We start from the raw sequence: 18,594 nt of genomic DNA, 5'->3' as shown, positions 1-18,594 counted from the left end.
TACGATTGTAAAATTTAGAATTACAGTGATGGAAAAAAAATGGGGTCAAATCCAACAACATGATTGTGTGTTCAGACGTTGCTGCGCGAGGTGCACCAGGAGGGCATGCAGGTGCTCTCTCTGTCGGAGCTCCCTCTCCCCGAGGGCGAGCCGGGCAGCCAGAGCGACGCCCCCGGCTGGCTGAAGGAGAGGGACGCCTTACTGGCCACTGTGGAGTCTCTCAAAGGCCTCGTCACCCAGATGCAGACGCACAGAGAAGCGCAGGTAGACGAACCCCCACCGGGATTCACGAAACACCGCTTCCTGTTTGTCAGAGCTCGGGTTGTCCTCGTCGCCCTCCGTGTGCGCTCGCGTCTTTATCTACGCGTCTCTGACTCGCTGCAGACGTCTGGCGGTGTGGACTGGCGTGCGGAGCTGCTGGACGCCGTGCGGCAGGTGTTCATGAGGGAGCGCAGCCTGTTGAAGAGCGCCCTGTACAGCCAGCTGGACCTGCTGGACACCAGCGACGCCATCATCCACCTCAATCAGCTGGAGCACAGGCTGGCTGAACAGGTCCAGAACCACAAGCTGTTTCTTTTCTTTTTTCCCCCCCCTTTTTATAACACATCATTATTGGGCAATGTACTGTTTTCATTGCACTCTGTGGGGTTTGGACCACACATAAGTAGTGGTAGTAGTAAAAGTGTGATTTATTTTGCTTTTAAAACTAACCCTACTCATTTTGGCTTTTACCCAACACAAGACACACACATCTGCATATTTATGGGCAGAAACAACCTTCTCCTGTCCGTCTTCTCTTTTGATTATGATTTGCTCTGGTCAGTAACCTCATTCCTGTAATCCTGACCCAGGACATCCAGCACAGGGAGGCGATGGGGTCGCTCCACACTGCGGACCGGTCCAGTCTCATCTCTGAGATTCATCAGCTCCGAGGTCAACTAGAGCAGCTTCACCAAGGTCGCTCTACTGATGATGCTCTCCAAGCATTCTGATGTTTTCTCACAACAATAGGTCGGACATCCTGATGTTTTCTGATTGTCGTCCCTTAGGTGCTCTACCTGTTGCATCATCAGGGTGTCAAAGTAGCGGGAAGAAGCAGGGAGGAGGAGCTGATGGAGCAGCGCTGGCAGACGGGCTGCTGGTGGAGGAGCTGAAGAGTGAACTGCTCCAGACTCAGCTGGAGCTGGAGACGACGCTCAAGGCGGAGCACAAACACCTCAAAGAACTGGACATGCTCAGGTCAGATATGTTTACAGACGTGTGACCAACACACCTGGATTCATCTTGTGTTTACAGTCGAGCTACAGCTGGGACACACGATCCATGCAACACAGTGTGGTGACCCCTCAGGATGATCCATCTTGGGTCCCCTGGAGAACCAATGCTTTAACCTTTGCTTCAGTCGATGTTTGCCTCCAATCTGAACTGCTTAATTTTAAGGAACCACACTTTAAAACCCCTAAAACGGCTCAATGGGGTTTAAGTGTCCATCTCAGCTCAACTCATTAATCTATCGGTCAACAGGGCAGAGGTATCGCAGAAGGCTGCTGAGGTGGACACACTGAGCGACCAGCTGACGGAGGACAGGAAGAAGAGCAGAGATCTTCAGTGGGCCGTGGAGAAGGAGAAATGTCGAACTGGGAAAAACGAGGAGAGTAAACGAGAAGAACTGGAGGTAGGAGCCTTGACCTTTACACGGTATGTCGGAATAGTCTAGCCGGAATTGAAAGCCAACCACAAATTAACTTCTGCGAGACGACCTCTATACATCAGATCTCTTGCCTTTCTTCTTCATACGTAACATAATGTATAAATGTTTTGATATTTTCTCCTATTAAAGAAAAAAATCGATAACTCGGGCTGAGGCACATCTGCTCGTGTTAGACTCCCGTCTCATCCTTCCTTTTCTTAACCAGCTAGACTGAAGAGGTCATTCTAAAAGTGTGCTTTCCTTTTCCTCCAAAGGACCTGAACCTTAGTCTGGAGGAGCAGAAGAGCCACGTGGCCCGGCTGACCCTGACCCTGGACCAGGAGCGCCAGGCCTCCTCTCAGCTCTCCCAGCAAGCCGACCAGGAGCGCCTCAGCCTGCACAGACGCCTCCAGGAGTCTCAGGTCCAGCTGGAGACCGAGCGGGCCAAGGCCCTGGAGATGAGCACCGCGCTGGGGCGGGAGCGCGAGCTGCGGAGGGGCGTGTCCTCAGACAGCGGCCCCTCCAGTGAGCAGCGGGTGGAGGAGGATCGGGGGGGCCTCCACGAGGAAGGGAGTCTGCTGCAACGACTGCAGAGGGAGCTGGACGACAAACATGCACAGGTGGGATGATCTCTCAAGAATTTGCTCCAAGTGGGGGATTAAAAAAAAGATATATATTTATTAGTCAATGTCAAAATGTCTTGTTTAAACGATTTGTAGGATTTTCTTTTTGATCTCAAGTCTGTATGTCTTCCTCTTCTTTACCTCTCCAGGTGGTGCACCTCCTCAGTCAAGTGGAGGCTCAGAAGCTCGAGGTGGTACGGAAAGAGGAGGAGCTGACTCTGGGGAGTCAGAGGTCGAGACGGGACCAGGAGGCGCTGCTGGAGGCTCGGGCCAAGCTGGAGCGGCTGGAGGCGCAAATGTCTGAGGCCCAGGAGCAGCTGGAGAGAGAGACGGGGAGGAGGAGGAGTCTGGATGAAGAGAAGGAGAGACTGGAGGAGAGGTTGAACCAGTTGGCGGAGCAGAGAGGCGAGAGGGAGGGGAGCGGACATCTTCAGGCCGACGGCCACAGTGTGAGTATCAACGAGTCGCACACTCCGAATATACAAGTATTTATTCTGTAGCGCTTTGATTCAGACATTCTTATTGAAGCTGTTGTTTCTCTCACAGCCGGCCGAGTCCAGCAACCGCACCAAAGACTGGGTCATCCAGCAGAAGAGTGGAAATGTTCAGTCGGCAGGCGCCGCCACGGCAGCCCACCTGGAGGGCCCTCCATCAGGCCCCCCTCCATCAGGCCCCCCTCCATCAGGCCCCCCTCCATCAGGCCCCTCTCCAACTGGCCCCTCCGGAGGACCACACCACGGTCTCTGGCGCACAGTCGACAAGGTCTTAGACAAACTCCACCTCATTTCCTCCGCGATCCGCGGCATGGCGAACAAGAACACGGGCAGGTAATTCAGGTTTTTATATTAACATTAATAAGTTGTTAACTGTGATGATATTAGCCGCTTGTTCTGCTGCGTGGCCAAAAAGAAACTGCACAGCATTAATACGGTCTTAATAGAAGTAACGCATGATGAGCTGTAATCCATAAATGTACTTTTATAAGCAGGACTTGTCAAATATAGCCGTGTGTGTGTGTGTGTGTGTGTGTGTAGGATGACTGCAGAGGTCGACAGTGAAGAGTTATCGTTGGTGCAGTCCAATGTTAATGAGGTCATCACTATGCTGCAGCAATCTCCAGGTCTACCCTCCGCCCCCGAGGTCAGCAGCTTATATTTATAACATTATATTTGTATATCACGGTTTTGTTTTTTATATTTGTGGATTTTGTGTCCGAGTTGTTAACTCGTTTACATTTTGATAAAACATGTGCCCTCCTCGCTGATGAGCTCCAATCAGCGGTTTGTTTTCCCCGACATCTGGAATCTGACGTCACCCACATGTCTGTGACTGCGTGTGTGTGTGTCCCCCCCCCCCCCCCCGCAGGGCGTCTCCACCAGCAGCTCCTCCGCCTCGCTGACGGAGCGGCTGCTGAGGCAGAACGCCGAGCTGACGGATTTCGTCAGCCGTCTCACCGAAGAGAAGAACGACCTGAGGAACCACACGCTGCGCCTGGAGGAGCAGCTCCGCCGCCACCGGCTGGCTGGACTGGGATCGGGCGACAGTGTGAGTGCAGCAAGGAAATACTCCTGATTGAGATGGATATACAGATAGAATTATGAATATTACAACACTTTGCCCAAACTGAAATCCATGTTCCCAGAGATGTGGCAGCCCAAAGTGTAATACACTAGAAAGACCCGGATGAGGCTCAAATGTAAAAGAAAAGTTGACTAAACTCTTGTTTGATTTGGTGCTGCAGCTCAGCAACAGGAGAGTTGTGTCGAAGGCGGACTCGTCGGGTACGATACTTTCCCAGGAGCGGGAGGCTTGGACGAGAGAGAAGGTCCGTCTGGAGAAAGCTTTACTTCTGGCCCAGGCCCAGGTGGCCCGACTCCGAGGGGAGATCAGGACCGACGCCCTGCGGGAGATCACGGGATCTGAGACGGACAACGCTGCACTGAAGGTCAGCGAGAAGCTGACCGCCACTGTAACCCGCTGACATCGGAGGAGCTGCTAGTTGCTCGGAGTAACCTCCGCCGAGAACACGCCGCGTGATTTGACTTCTTTCCTTTTGCCTCCAGAGGATGTACGGGAAGTACTTGAGGTCCGAAAGCTTCCGCAAAGCTCTGATCTACCAGAAGAAGTATCTGCTGTTACTGCTGGGCGGCTTCCAGGAGTGTGAAGAAGCCACGCTGTCGCTCCTCTCCAGGATGGGCGGCCGGCCGGCGCTGCCCGGCCCCGAGTCCTTCGGCCAGCGCCGCCGGGGGCTGACGCGCTTCCGCTCTGCTGTCCGAGTCTGTATCGCCCTCTCCAGGTAGGCAGCCGGAGCTCCGTGGGCGTTTCTGGGCGGTGCTTTACAAAACGTCTTCATGGCGATCAAAGGAAGGCTGAGCTGTGGGGGGACGGCACATGCGCAGAGTAACGACAGGTTCTCTCCACTTAGCAGCTACCAACGGCTCTAGAAATAAAGGGATGGTGTGATGTTAAAGTGGCGATCCTTAAGATTTCCAGTCACGTTTGAATTAAATTACAAACCCAGATTGTAATTTTGCAAATGGTTCAATATTGAAAAACGTTCATCGGCGAGCTATAAGCTCAATCACCGTTGTGTTACCTCCCTCTGCATTTTATTTACATTAAATCTATAAGATGGCCACTTGAACAGAGGTGTCTGCAGTGATCTACTAAACTCTTCATTCAAAAGTAAAACCCTCACATCTTGTGCTCAGGATGCGTTTCCTCGTGAAGCGGTGGCACAAAGCGACGGGCAGGAGCTCCTCAACCTCCTGCAGCGTGAACAAGAACGGAGCAGGACAGATTTTAGGTGAGCAAACACGTCGGGTTTCACTTCTACAAGGTATCGTGTAAGTATCTTTAGAAGGAAACGATGTCATGTTTCCTTCTCCTCTCCCGGTACAGAGGTGAGAGACTCGCCGTATCTTCACCCGGGCAGCGAGGACATGTACAGAGAACGAGGAAGTGGAGGAGGAAGTGGAGGAGGAAGTGGAGGAGGAGTCTCCGGCGGCGGCAGGGGGAGAAGTGGACGGGAATCCCCCCGATCGGCTGTCTCCTCCACACCTCAAAGGTGCAGCACGAAACTAACAATCAATTTCATGATCAATTCACTTCACAGTCTATCTAGGTTAGGCTATAAAATGACTCAAAATCAACCCAAACATCTGAATTTTCTTGGCATTTAGCATTCCTTTTAAATTCTGGAATGACACATGTGTTTATATTGTGCCGGGTCTGCCGCTGACGGGTCTGTGTTGTGTAGGTTTCACATGGCCGGAGACCACGGAGCGCTCACCTGTTCCCACCTGCAGAGCTACGACCCCGACCGAGCGCTCACTGACTACATCTCCAGGCTGGAGGCGCTGCAGAGGAGGCTGGGGAGTGTGACATCAGGTAGAGCGGCTTCAGGAACCAGCTTGTGTTGCACTCAGACGTACATGTCGTGTAAACCAACGTTTACATTGACCTGATGGTCACAGCTGCATTTTGAGACACGTTCTCACACACAAAGTTTGGCTTTTTAAAATGTGTTGATTGTCCATCAATTACCGTGTAGCATCCCAATATGTCTTGTTGTTGTGTGAACTCTAAGGCGATTCTTAAACTCCCTTTCATTCTCTCCGCAGGTGCTTCTTCGTACGCTCAATTGCACTTTGGCTTGAGGAGATAGACGGCGTCATGTTACTTTGGCTTGAAGAAACTCAAGTTGCCTTTTCTCGTGCTGAGTGCTGTTTTCTATCATTCTGGTGTGGACTGTATCTTTCCATGTGGACCAAAACACTTCTTTTTTTTTATTAGTGTATGACTTGTTGTATTCAGGCTTTTTGTCGCCAGCACTTGAAAAACAGCGATGTTTGTAAATGAATCGGCCTCTTTGTTGTGGATGAACTGCAATCATGTATATTTGTCTCATGCTAATTTAAGACCTTGTGATTAATTTATGTTCTTGTGACGTATGGGTGGAGCGTTATGTGGAGAATGTTTGGGTTTATTGTTAAGGAAGCTGCTACGGGATATTCTACACTGTTTTGTTTAGGCCAGACGGAGGACATTTGTAGAGAACGTATTTTTGTAAAGCGTAGCTTTGAATTTTATGGGTATTTTGTCAAAAACTGAAATAAAGAGGAATACATTGTTTGAAAGAGATGTGTATTTTTTTTTTAGCTCTTCTTTATGTCCACTGACTAAAAGATACGGGTTGCTGTACCGAAACATATTTATTCATTAAATATGGCATCAAGTGTTTTTTTCCAGTTTCTTTATTGAACATAAAAAGAATCTTGAACAAAAATCTCAAAAAGGACGAAATGAACCAAAAGGTCACGAGCAGAGTTATTTATGTGAAAAGACATTTTACAGTTTGATTCAAGTCTCGTCAACAACAAAGTGAGATCTCGGTCAGCGCTCGTTAACCCAACGAGGTCCAGGTGCACGGTTCTTAATTGGCACAGGTCACCTTTAAATCACTTCAAAGATGACGTCCTCGTTTAGTTAATTTAGAGATTAAAGACATTTTTGAAGGAAAAAGATCTGAGAGTGGTGTCATCCCACAACAGCTGATCCTTAATTCAGTTAGTCATTTTTGTTTAAAGGCCAAATTAACTTATGACAGACATGAAGTTCTCTGGATACCTGCTGAGAAAACCCTCAAGCTTCCACCCAGACAATATGGACTGACGTAAGACACTGCTTGGTTTTAAAGTTATCCACGGAATAAAAGTTACTCGGGCCGCAATAAATGTTTCCCCTCCATCAAGGAACCTTGTTTCTGACCATTTTGAAGAATTCACATTGTGAATATTAGCATATGTGTTCAAGTCAGAGTCGTCTCTGGAAACACACGGTTCAGCAATGGTTGACATTCAGGGGAAAGTAGGTCTGAAAGAAGCACAAACTAAACTGAACTTGAAGCAGAGCGTGTTCATCTAAAGGTTCCTAAATTCAAGTGGCAGGAAGTCACTCGGGATGTTGGACAGTCGCCTCGTGTCTTTGCTCCTCGCCGCTCACTGCTCTCTCCTCTTGTACCTGATGACGGGGTTGTGAGGGGTGTGAATCATGGTGGTGTAGTTGATCGTGGGGAAATATCCGTCCACCAGGTCAAAGTGGTACATGCGCAGTAAGGTGGACCAGATGGTTTTGATCTGGACGTAGGCGAAGTTCTCCCCGATGCAGCGATGGCGACCTGAAGAGCAGACGACAGAAACCCAGTTTTAATATCAAAAATGTGCAGTAGACCAGCAGCTGAAGAACAATGTGAAAGCTCAGGAATTTTAACAGCATGTTAAATTGGCCTTTTATTTGTAATGTTAGTTATTGAGAAACAACTTTTTTCATATAAGAGACCGTATTTGATTTTTTACGATGTCTCTCGTGTGCACTACACCCGTTTGCTGCTGTAATTCTGCAATTTTCCCGACTTCGGGACTAATACAGGATTATCTAATCTAATTTCTCACCAGCTCCGAACGGCACATAAGCAAACTTCTCCAATGCAGCGGGGTTGTCGTCGAGGTAGCGGTCGGGGCTGAACTCCAGCCTGTCCACCCAGGTGTCCTGCAGACGGTGGTTGACAGTCGGGGAGACGCAGACCTGGTGGCCCACGGGGATGGTGTAGCCTGCCACCGTCTGAGAGGAGGATGACGGAGAAGAAGAAAATAAACATACGCTGTGCTGAGAAACGGAGCATTCAAATGAAAAGGGTTCAACTATTTATTTCTAGCGGATGTTAAGTGTTTAAAAGAAGAACAAACATAAAAAACACACTAGGCTGGTGTTCTTACCTGTGGAGAGCGAGCCATCCTCATCATGGTCATGATGGGCGGGCGGAGACGCAGCGTCTCCTTCAGACAGCGGTCCAACAAGCTCAGGTCTTTCAGCTGAGGACGACACCAGGATTAACAGACGGGTCGTTCGTTCCTCTGAAGAACAGTGGAAAGCATGTGAAGCGTGTCTCTTCTCCTCAGTCAGAAGGCAGCAGATGTTCTGATGCAACATCTGTGACTCGCTGTGTGATCCGTGTCGATGGTCGTCGTGTTGTTGACTACGATCAGAGGAGCTGCAGCGGCCTGTAAACTACGGCTCTCCTTGGTCGTGATAAGCACCTTCAACCAGGAGGGGGAGCACCTCCTGCTTGGTCACTCCTGGAGAGTTGCTCGTCAATTTGTTCAGATAGTTTGTGTTCATGTTTGACAAAAAGCTTGTTTTGGTCGTAACGTTGTCATCGGTTACTGAAGAATATTCAGTATGGTCATTTATTTTCGCTGTGATCCTTCTGGCCGATATAATGTGTGAAATCCTTCTTGCCTGATCGAAGTCGGGCCGCATCCCGTCTCCACACACGGCCCTCTGCTGGGCGTGGCAGCGCTCCTGCAGAGCTTTGTCTTTGGCCAGAAAGAAGCCCAGCCAGGCGCTGGTGGTGGAGGACGTGTGCTGACCCGCCAGCAGGAGGCCAATCAGCAACCCCGAGATCTCGTCATCGCTCAGGGGTCGTCCGTCTCTGACGAGTAAACACGAGTCATTTTCAGAACTGATGAGGGTTCAAAGAGCCGTTGCCATGTTTTAAGTATTCAAGCAAAGAGCGTGCGACAATCAACCTGTCAGACTATTTCTGATTTTCTCTGATGGAAGTTTTAGCGACAGACACTAAACTCCGTCTATCACTTTTCCCACTTCTGACAATATTAACAGTGAAGGAAAAAAACTAAATTGAGACATTTCTCCTGGAGTTTACGAAAAAGTCCCAGAGGTTAAGAAATATTGTCTAGAGGTCATTTAACAATGCAATTAAATGTGAAAAGGCAACAGTGTGATCCAGCAGCATGAGCTCACATGCGTGTCTATCTTACTTGTAGGTGGCATCGATGAGCGTCTGCAGGATGTCGTCCACGGTCTCTTCAGATTGTCTGCGCTTCTGAATCGCCTTGAAGAAGATGTTCTTGATCTCTCTGTGAGCTCGGTCCCTTTTCCTGACCAGAGAAAAACATTAACTACGTGTTATTATTTCATCAAACGCGGTGGGATGGTGAACGATCGCGTTCCTGTGTGGATGCGTTGTTCCTCTGACTGTTCCAGTAACTGTGGACTTCTTTTCAAGGACCTCTTTCTTCCCACAGGCGCGTCCTACCTGAAGCTGGGCAGCGGCAGCCAGCCGGGCAGCAGCCAGGCCTCGTGGCTGAACCCTCCGTCCAGGTCGGCGTAGAGCTGCGCCACTCGCTCGTTCAGCACGCTGCGGATCTCCTTCCCGTGAAGGCAGCTGCTGGCCGTCAGGATGATCAGCTCGGACAAGGCCTCAAACAGGTCTGGAACAAAGTGCGTTCAGTCAGAACCTGGAAGTGAGTTATGTCACTTGTCAAGTTGGTAATGTCGGTGTTATGATCAAGGTTATTTGAGAGGGATCTCACTTTTTTCCCCGCTGTCTCCCCATCTCTGGAAATACTCGATGGTCTCTGCCTCGATGATTTTCACATGGTCCTTAAAATGAGCAATGTTCAGTCCGGTCTTCAACATCTTCTTTTGTTCCAGAAAGACCTGCAAACACATGAAGGAAATGGTGCATGAGAGCTGCAATATTCATCTTTTGTTTTGCCTTTTATTCCCACGGTTGGATCTTATTTCTGTTGCTGAAGTTTTGTTGGTCCACGTGGTTTTACTCACATGGTTGGGCACGTCGTAAGCTACTCCTTTGCCAAACACCGGAGTGGTCAGCCTGGAGTAGACGTCCTCTGCATTCAGGTCCTCGTTCTTGCTGTTGAACATCAGCGTGGCTGCGTCGCTGCCCAGCAGGTAAGTGAACGTGCTGCCCACCATGGTGAAGCTGAACACAGGGCCGTACTGCAGGAGGACAGCAGACGCGTGCATATGAGAGGATGCAAGACTATTGATCTAACTCCTCTACTTGGATGGCTTTTTTTTCAAACAGTATTTCAGCTTTTTAAGCTTCTTAGACTTATTTAAATGGAATTTAGTCTGATTTTATTTGCTGGTCATAAAAAAAAACTGGTGTCACATATACTGTGTGTTGTCTTCGGGCAGTGTGTACGTGTCCCAGGTCAAACATGAGGCGGAAACTAACACTAATGTGCAATACCAATTAACCTGCCCATTACTTTCTCGATCAATTGATTCATTTGGCATATAAAACATATTATTTCTCTAGGTTTATTATTTACATATTAGATCAAACATTAACAGTCGAGAAGCTACATTTATTTAGTTTTATATCAACTTACTTTTTCATAAGCTTGCTCAAGGAATTCAATGGGGCTTTTCCCAAAGGCGATGGCATGGCCCAGGAAGGGGACGCTGGAGGGGATGTATGGTGGATATTTCTGCATAAAAGAAACATGATAAGAGTGCAACATGAATACTAACTGGCAATGGTGTCACTTTTCAACGTGTGTCGAACTTACCAGATCTTTGCCGTCGTCAGAGGACTGCTTGAGCAGCCGCTGGGAGATGTACCCCAGCGTGAGGGTGATGACGGACGCTGCCAGCACCACGGAGGTCAGGTTGTCGTTCATCTTGCCAACGGTGTCCCCGAGCAGCCGAATGCTCAACTCATACAAGTGGGAAGACATTGTGTCCGTCGTGAGTCCTCTCCGAGCAGCAGTCCCACGAGCGCCCGACTGCACAGGTCCCACGGCCGGTACGAGTCCAGTGCATCTGATGTTAAGGCTTCCTTGGTGGCTCTACCTGTCAACGCTCGCCCTGCCCCCGCCTGACCAACGGAGGCTTTCTATTGGCTGCTGTCCGCGTGTCCGTCAAGAAGCCGCCGCTGTGATTGGCTGCCGGGGCCTGAACCGATGTCTTGCTATATGTCGTCACTCCAGCAGCACAAACATTGTCTGCGCCATCGATTGAAAGGTTATTGGTTTAGATATTATATAATATATATACAAATTAATAATATATAATATAATATATTATATATATACACACATGTATATATATATATATATACTGTAGAAATATAATTTAAGTCTTCAGTTAATAATCTCGGTTAATTCATTATATTAATACAAAATAATGCGGTTCAGACTTGTCAATCAAACTCCCAATAAAGCCTCATTCATAAATCAGTTTATTAAAACAACATTAAATAAACATATTTACATGAAATTAAAATATATGACTTGTCAAAATACACAATGAAAGTTTAAGCCTAATAAACAAAATGAGGCTCTTGTGGAGACGCTTGCTTCTTCATTCTTCACCCGGAGTACTGCAGTCAGTTGAGTCCGTGGGGAAAACCCGACGGTGATCAATGGCGGCTGAGGTTTCCTCAACAGCCGTTCAGCCGTAGGCATATTTGTCCGTCACGCTTTTATCATTTGGTGTCATCTGTCCACTCAGCTTCATCAAGAGCTTCACAATAAGGCCAGCCTGTCAGGGAGCGAGGAACACGAGTGAGACCATGTTTATGATTTAATACCATGTGAACATTGTACACTAGAGCCCGCATCAAAACATCCTGCTTTATAAAAATGCACTCTGGTAACAATCATTATTTGTATACATTATTCTGAACATAACTTTTGAGTCATCTTAAATATTTGGAAGCGTCCTGGAAGAGTTACCTGTTTTGTGTGCACGATGAAGTTCATTTTATTGTCGCCGCTGTGTATCTGGAAGTATTGGTCGGCATGCCCAAGCTGCCACATGAATGTGCCAAACTCTAAACTGATGAGGAGGGCCTGGAAGAAGAAGAAAAACAACATTAACGTTTTTTTAAATATTCCTTATTTTTGTATATAATAAATTAAATTAAATAACTAACCCATCTAGAAGTTTTTGATAAATTGAAACAACAAGCCTCTCTCCCTTAGCTCATCCAACCATGTTTACTTAAATTCAGTATCAGCACATTTCAACTCTTCATTGAAGCTATATGATGTTTAAATAAAAGTGATGATAAAATAATGCCAAGATATTAGTCCAATAATGTACGAGTGAAAATCTTCAAAACAAATGGAGCTATTCTAGATGTATTGTGCATCATTTTCTATACATTTCCCCCAAATTCAGCTAAACAAAACTTAGGGACCTTCACTAGAATTTAAAATAATGTTCTTTGGTTGAGGGAATAAGTGAAGAACAATGAAGAATAGTACATCCCGTTTTCATACACCGACATAACTGTCCAACATTTCAGGTCTTTCATTATTCTTTTTTATAAATGTAATTCACTTTTAGATGAGCAAATGTGGTGTTTAGCTGTAGTTTGACACCTCGAATCAAAAAGGTGCCGATACCTTGGTCTCCATATTCATGAGGTGCAGCCCCTTCGTGTTGACCCCCACGTAGACGCGGATGACTTTGTGGTTGCTGGCGCTGGCCTTGGTGTAGACCTGGCCCGTGAAGAAGGCCGCCCCGTAGGTCGGGATGTCCCAGCAGTTCTGCAGGAAGAGTCGCTGCAGGTGGTGCATCTCTTTGCGCACCCCCTCGCTGGTGCTCAGGGCCTGAGAGAGAGAGAGCGAGAGAGAGAGCGAGAGAGAGAGACCTGTCCATGAAGCCAGCAGAGGGATTTCATTCCAGGTCGTTCCGAAAGAATTTCTACAACGAAGACTTCCGGCGTACTTTGTATTCATGCAGAATCCTGTGGGTCCAGTGGTACGCTTTGCTTTTCACTTTGGATATTGGCACAATTGATTTCAGGTTTTCCTCACTGTTGAGAACAAAAAACGGCAATTCAGCAAAAAAGGTTCAAGTTAACAATAACGTGGTCCGTGCAAAATGAGGTTTCAATGCGAGTTGGAACAGCGTTTTACTTGAGGAACCCTTGCTTGTGCTTCTTGCTCTCATAGCTTCCGTAGATGATCTGCAGGAGGAGGCTGGCCAGTGTGATCAGCTTGCTGTCCGCAGTGGGAAAGAAGCCCTTCAGGAGGCAGTGGCGGGCCTCGTCGAACAGAATGAGGATGGCCAGAGGGTCCTCCACCTGGAACAGAACCGTGAGCAGTTACTGCCAAACACATCTGCAGGCCGCTTCTCCAACCATACAAACTGAGCTACCTTTCTCTCAACGTCGAGAGGCAGCCGGACGTCCCTGCGGAGGAAGAGCTGAGGCGTTTCCCTCTGAGGATCCAGCACCGTCAGGTCCGTCACGATCTCCGTCCAGATGCGCAGGTGCTGCAGGGGCTTGTGGTACAGCTTCAGCTGCAGGTCTGACACATAATATGCAACCCGGTGCTACCTCAGTCTTCTTTGTTTGCAATAATTAAACCCAAAAAGGCTAATTGTGTTTTTTAAAAAGTCTGAACTTAAAAGATACAAAGATTTTGAGATCTGATCAAACTTTTCCGATATAATTTTCTTTTGAAGAGATAAAACTGTCCTCTTGGTGTTCGTCCCGAGGATGAATGAGAGATGTTCCGACGCGCGAGTCAACTCACGGAGGTTCTCCGAGCAGATCCAGATGGTGAAGTACTGCTGGGTGTCCTGTGAGAGACGCATGCCCTCCATGATCTGCTGCACCGTCGTGTTGTTGCCGTGCTTCAGCTCCACGGAGCGATACGAGCCGTCCATGCGGTAGATACGCACCTTCTCATACTGTGGAGCGCACAATCAAAACAAAGTCAGACAGCGTAGTCCTTTGTCGAAGAATTAAATACATTTTTTAAATATTTTTTTATTTGCAACACAGCTCGTGAGGAGACAGCACCATCTGGTGAGCAGCAGAGAGCCACAGAAGTTCTTCACATGCCTCTCCAGTACATTGTCCTTTTACACCAGATGGACCAGTTTAATATATATAAGCACTTCAATTAGAGAATTACAATTCATAAAACAAAATAAAAGCCTTACTGATGGAGAAGCGTAGTGTACTTGGGAGTGTGCGAGTATGTTTAGTAATAACAAACCTCATAAGTGTCTCTTGCCACAAAAGGCTCTCACTTTGGAGAAAAACCATGGCGACCTCATGGAAAACATAAACGTGCGCACAACGTCTGTCATAACTTCAAAGACGAGGCCGGCCAAATGGAGGCTGCGCGAGGTCCGCAGGGATGCTCTCGCGCAGCAATTAGCCGCCATATTAGCAATACAAAGGTATACACTACCGTTCAAAAGTTTGGGGTCACCCAGAAAATTTTGTGTCTTCCATGAAAACTCACTTTTATTTATCAAATGAATTGAACATTTCATAGAACATAAAGTCAAGACATTGACAAGGTTAGAAATAATGATTAATATTTGAAGTATTAATTTTGTTCTTCAAACTTCAAGCTCAAAGGAAGGCCAGTTGTACAGCTTATATCACCAGCATAACTGTTTTCAGCTGTGCTAACATAATTGCACAAGGGTTTTCTAATCAGACATTAGTCTTCTAAGGCGATTAGCAAACACAATGTACCATTAGAACACTGGAGTGATCGTTGATGGAAATGGGCCTCTATACACCTCTGGAGATATTTCATTAGAAACCAGACGTTTCCACCTAGAAGAGTCATTTACCACATTAACAATGTAGAGAGTGTATTTTTGATTAATGTTATCTTTATTGAAAAAACAGTGCTTTTCTTTGAAAAATAAAGACATTTCTAAGTGACCCCAAACTTTTGAACGGTAGTGTATGTGACATATTATTACTGTCTGTAATTTAAAACTGTATCCAAAACTGTACATATTAGCACCTTTTGTGTTCTTGTAAATATTAACACATTCATGTGGAGTGTTTTCTTTTATATTTTTCTCATTATAGTGTTATTTCTCAACTGTTGACTCGGATGGCCCTGCACTAGATTTCCAAAGTGTCTGGACTGTTGGTCGAGGCACAAATGGCAAATAAAGCCTTGAACCAAATAGCGTAATTAAAGTGCGTGCCGTGTGACTCACAGGTTTGCTGCTGGTTTGCTGCAGAAGCTTCACCGTCTCCTCCCATTCGTTCTGTTTGTTCTCCTCACACACCTGAAGGGGGGATCTCTTCTGCTGGTCTTCTATGTGCTGGTGGTGGGGAAGGTCAATGCGTGTTTACTGGTTATTGGTCTTCCGCCTCTTAATTTAAAACGTGTTTGGTCTAAATTAGCAACATATGGCAGTTACTCCGTGAATCTAATGTACGATACATCTAGTGTGATGCAATTGGTTGTAAAAGCTGTAAACACACCATTAATGTCTAATGGGTGCCTCCTGTTTATCATGATATTAATTTTATGGAAGTAAATTAAATAAAAAAATGTAGTTGAGGGAACAATAGATAAACAATTGTACAATACATTTTTTCTTTTATGCTTTACTGAGATTACAAATCAACATGTTTTGTACGTCTTTGGAAAGTACACGGTGTTGCGTCACGTTTCGTACCCGGTCAATCTCGGGGTGCTGCAGCAGGAGCTGCACGATCTCCGCGTGGCCTCCCCGGGCCGCAAAGTGCAGAGGAGAGCTCAGCTGGCCGTTCAGCAAGTTTGGATTACAGTTCCCTTTCTCCAGTAGCAGCTTGGTGGCCTCCACTTTGCCGTGCCTGGGTGGGACCACACTCACATTTTACGAAAAGTCATCATGAACGAGACTAACCCAGAATCCAAGAAGATACGCCCCGGGCCGGACTCACCAGCAGGCGTAGTGCACGGGAGCCCAGTGGTCGCTGTCCAGCTGCTTGACGGAGAAACCGCTGTCCAGGAGCTTGGTCAGCAGCTCCGTGTCTCCCTCACAGGCGCTGCGGTGGAGGGGGAAGTCGTCCACCCACTGACGCTCCCTGCAGAGCATTTCGTTTGTATTATTTTTTTAAAGGCATTTCTTTCTCTCTTTTAAAAAACATTTTTTTTACACTGCATGATGTTGAAGATGGAAAGAAACAGAAGAAAACGGGTGTCTGGAAAGGTTTATAAAAAGGTCATAAGAAAACCTGTGACCCAGAAACGAGGCCCAAAGAGGAGCCGGAGGAGGTGACAGTGACAACAAGGCTGAACGGATCCTTCCTCACTTGTCTTCTGCCACACAGTTCGGACCGTGTTGCCACTTCTCCCTCTTGGGGATCTGGATCTTGGAGTAGTCGGGCGCCCCGAGCCCAAAGTACGGGTTGATGATAACTTTGTCCACCTGCAAACGAAAAGCCAGACGAGCAGCCTTAACTAAAAGAGGATGCTGATTTAGTGTCACAGTGCAACGGCCACCTTTCCTCCGACCGGTCTCCCTTGATGACATCACACATGTCCCCTCCGCATCCATTTTCTGCATCTGGCTCTAAAAGAAGCCGACTCACCCGGTTGGTGTACTGCAGATCGGAGCCGTACAGCGGGTTGAGGACGCACATGTCGGCCTTCTCCAGCGACATCATCTTGCTCTTGATCTCCAGAGCGGTGTAGCCCATGTGCAGACCCTCGTCGCTCGGTTTGCCCTCGCTGCCGTACGCCGGGTTGCTGACGTACGCCGGGTTGCTGACGTTGGCCTTCACCCGCTCAACGGGTGCTGGTCTAAACAGAGCGGGGACGGCGTGAGGCACGGTGTGCTGCTCCGCCAGCCATCTACGGAGGTCAAAGAAGGCCACGTTAAAGCTCGGCGTCCCTCAAAAGGTCTCGTCTCAGGACGCCGTCTTCCCGAACGCGTCCTCACTTGTCTAAAGCCAGAAGCATCTTGGAGGTGACGGGGCAGAAGAGAGGGCTGGTCTCGCTGCACACCCGCATGATGTCCTGGAAGCAGTAGAAGCTCGGGCTCCCGGCGCCGTAAACAGGCTTGCTGTTGTCTGTGCAGAGTGATTTATCAATATTCAGTATGTAAACAGTGTTTTCCAATATCCGACGCGTCATTTTCGTGAGACACTCTTAGATGTCTTGCTCACCTTTAACACTGACTGGCACAACAAAGAGGGAGGCCTCTTTCCCTCCATCAAGCAGGAATTTCTTCATATGCACCACACGCTTTCCTGAAATCCCAAAATGGTGTTTACATCAGTGACTCCCAAAGTTAGAGGTCAACTCAAACATGTGCAGCCTGTGACAACAAGGGGTCCTGAAGAGGCCATTTTAAAGAGTCACAAGCTCACCTATGAAGCCTTGGTTGTTGGATATCGGTCTGATCGTTTCGTCAACATAATCCAAAATGGATTTGGATTTGTCTCCTGCTGCCTGGATCTTTGTGGCCAGGAGGACTTTCTTTCTTTTCTTCTCCTTCCCCTCCAGAGGCACTTCGATCAGCAGGATCTGAGGCAACATGGAAACAGAGTTAGAATCAGGTTTACACATGTTATGTCGCTATTCATAATGTTGGTAGTATCAATTAGCAGTTGTACAGTAATGTCACAAAGCAGTTTTAAACTAACAAAAACTATATTAAGCTTCTGAAAATAAAATGTCCCTTTCCTTTTTGTTGTATTTTAGATCCCATATGAATAACGTGTGGCTGTTGAGGCGAACACTTACCTCGTAGGCTTTGGCTCTGTACTCCTTTGAGCTCAGGCTGACTTGACTCTTTGGGCGGATGACAGCAACGAACACCTCCTCCAGGGTGTCCTCGTTGCCCATGCTGCTGACTCCTTCTCAGTCCCGACAAAACCTTCTGCACAGGGGCCAGATGCTGTGGAGAGGCATCCCTGAAACACAACATCACAGGTGTTGGAGGTGCATCCGATTATAATACATTACAAATATTAATATCGCTCACGTGTATAGAAACGTTTCCAAAAGTGTTGTAATAATGCATGCTACAAAATCTGGTTTTACACTCTTCAAAGTGTCGCACATAAACTAATGAAGTGGCATTCAGCCTGGAGACCAACTTGTTGCGTTCAGGGGAAGGTTACGCCCCGGAAACCAAACTCTCTTGTGTACAAACAGTTATTCTCACTCCAAGTCCATCATAGGATAAATGTTACTCTACACCCCGGCCTGCTGTATCACACCAGGACCGATACAAGTTATAATCCACAATAAACACGATGAACCTTTCGGGCGGAATCCGCAGCGGCTGTAGCCGGGATGCTACGCTCCTCATCCCGCCGCTCTTCCGCCCGTTGAGCGGAGGAAACTCACCGAAAGCGACGCGACTTTCCCCTCAAACAGACCCGACACGGCGGCTCTCGGCTCCCGGGGAGTTTCGGCTCGTTGACGCGGCCGGTCCGCAGCAAGGAGGCGGCTCCGGGTCCACTCCCAGAGTCGGTACCGGGTGTGCAGTCGAGTTGCGGGCCTGCCTGCAGTAACCGGGGGCCGCGCACAGACAAACAGAGGGAGTCGTGTTACGTTTCATGACAGCGAGCCCCGTCGGACAACAGAGGACTCTGGCGGTGAGAGGGCGACGCGGTGCGGAAGCGCTGTGCTTTCAGGTCTTTAGTAATAATACTGAATCTACGTGCGCTAT

The 18,594-nt window shown here is 47.7% G+C and overlaps 3 protein-coding genes across 11 annotated transcripts in view; 1 reads left to right on the top strand and 2 right to left on the bottom strand.

Moving 5' to 3' along the window:
- akap9 (A kinase (PRKA) anchor protein 9) overlaps positions 1-6,555 on the top strand; it is a 57,680-nt gene extending 51,125 nt beyond the window's left edge. For 8 of the 9 annotated variants that reach the window (XM_056413872.1, XM_056413549.1, XM_056413805.1 and 5 more), the window contains 16 exons: positions 76-264; positions 385-552; positions 852-957; positions 1,050-1,239; positions 1,525-1,675; positions 1,966-2,310; positions 2,463-2,762; positions 2,860-3,140; positions 3,348-3,453; positions 3,679-3,858; positions 4,055-4,258; positions 4,377-4,609; positions 5,025-5,119; positions 5,215-5,380; positions 5,573-5,703; positions 5,937-6,555. In XM_056413872.1, coding sequence (XP_056269847.1) covers positions 76-264; positions 385-552; positions 852-957; positions 1,050-1,239; positions 1,525-1,675; positions 1,966-2,310; positions 2,463-2,762; positions 2,860-3,140; positions 3,348-3,453; positions 3,679-3,858; positions 4,055-4,258; positions 4,377-4,609; positions 5,025-5,119; positions 5,215-5,380; positions 5,573-5,703; positions 5,937-5,980 — 2,889 coding nt within the window. In that variant the 3' untranslated portion in view covers positions 5,981-6,555. The remainder of the gene's footprint in view (positions 1-75; positions 265-384; positions 553-851; positions 958-1,049; positions 1,240-1,524; positions 1,676-1,965; positions 2,311-2,462; positions 2,763-2,859; positions 3,141-3,347; positions 3,454-3,678; positions 3,859-4,054; positions 4,259-4,376; positions 4,610-5,024; positions 5,120-5,214; positions 5,381-5,572; positions 5,704-5,936) is intronic. The other variant, XM_056413628.1, reaches the window with a different exon arrangement.
- Positions 6,552-11,000, bottom strand: LOC130193579 (lanosterol 14-alpha demethylase). Its single transcript, XM_056414162.1, has 10 exons — positions 10,719-11,000; positions 10,539-10,637; positions 9,964-10,140; positions 9,711-9,837; positions 9,434-9,608; positions 9,156-9,275; positions 8,614-8,806; positions 8,091-8,186; positions 7,767-7,935; positions 6,552-7,492 (listed from the first exon to the last, which is right to left on the bottom strand). Exons 1-10 carry the CDS (start codon positions 10,884-10,886, stop codon positions 7,314-7,316), a joined length of 1,503 nt encoding a protein of 500 aa, XP_056270137.1. The 5' UTR covers positions 10,887-11,000; the 3' UTR covers positions 6,552-7,313.
- Positions 11,001-11,372: 372 nt separating this feature from the next.
- On the bottom strand, positions 11,373-18,495 carry krit1 (KRIT1 ankyrin repeat containing). The gene is made up of 17 exons (XM_056412680.1): positions 18,270-18,495; positions 17,661-17,830; positions 17,285-17,441; positions 17,081-17,164; positions 16,855-16,984; positions 16,505-16,766; positions 16,226-16,341; positions 15,854-15,997; positions 15,607-15,763; positions 15,139-15,246; positions 13,698-13,854; positions 13,318-13,469; positions 13,077-13,243; positions 12,886-12,973; positions 12,561-12,767; positions 11,886-12,002; positions 11,373-11,691 (listed from the first exon to the last, which is right to left on the bottom strand). The coding sequence occupies exons 2-17, from the start codon at positions 17,760-17,762 to the stop codon at positions 11,602-11,604; spliced, it is 2,238 nt and encodes a 745-aa protein (XP_056268655.1). The 5' UTR covers positions 17,763-17,830; positions 18,270-18,495; the 3' UTR covers positions 11,373-11,601.
- Positions 18,496-18,594: the final 99 nt, after the last annotated feature.

Source organism: Pseudoliparis swirei, chromosome 1 (genome assembly GCF_029220125.1).
Source record: "Pseudoliparis swirei isolate HS2019 ecotype Mariana Trench chromosome 1, NWPU_hadal_v1, whole genome shotgun sequence".
NCBI classification, from domain to species: Eukaryota; Metazoa; Chordata; class Actinopteri; order Perciformes; family Liparidae; genus Pseudoliparis; species Pseudoliparis swirei.
The sequence above is the reverse complement of the archived record's forward strand: the minus strand, read 5'-3'. Positions and strand labels throughout refer to the sequence as shown.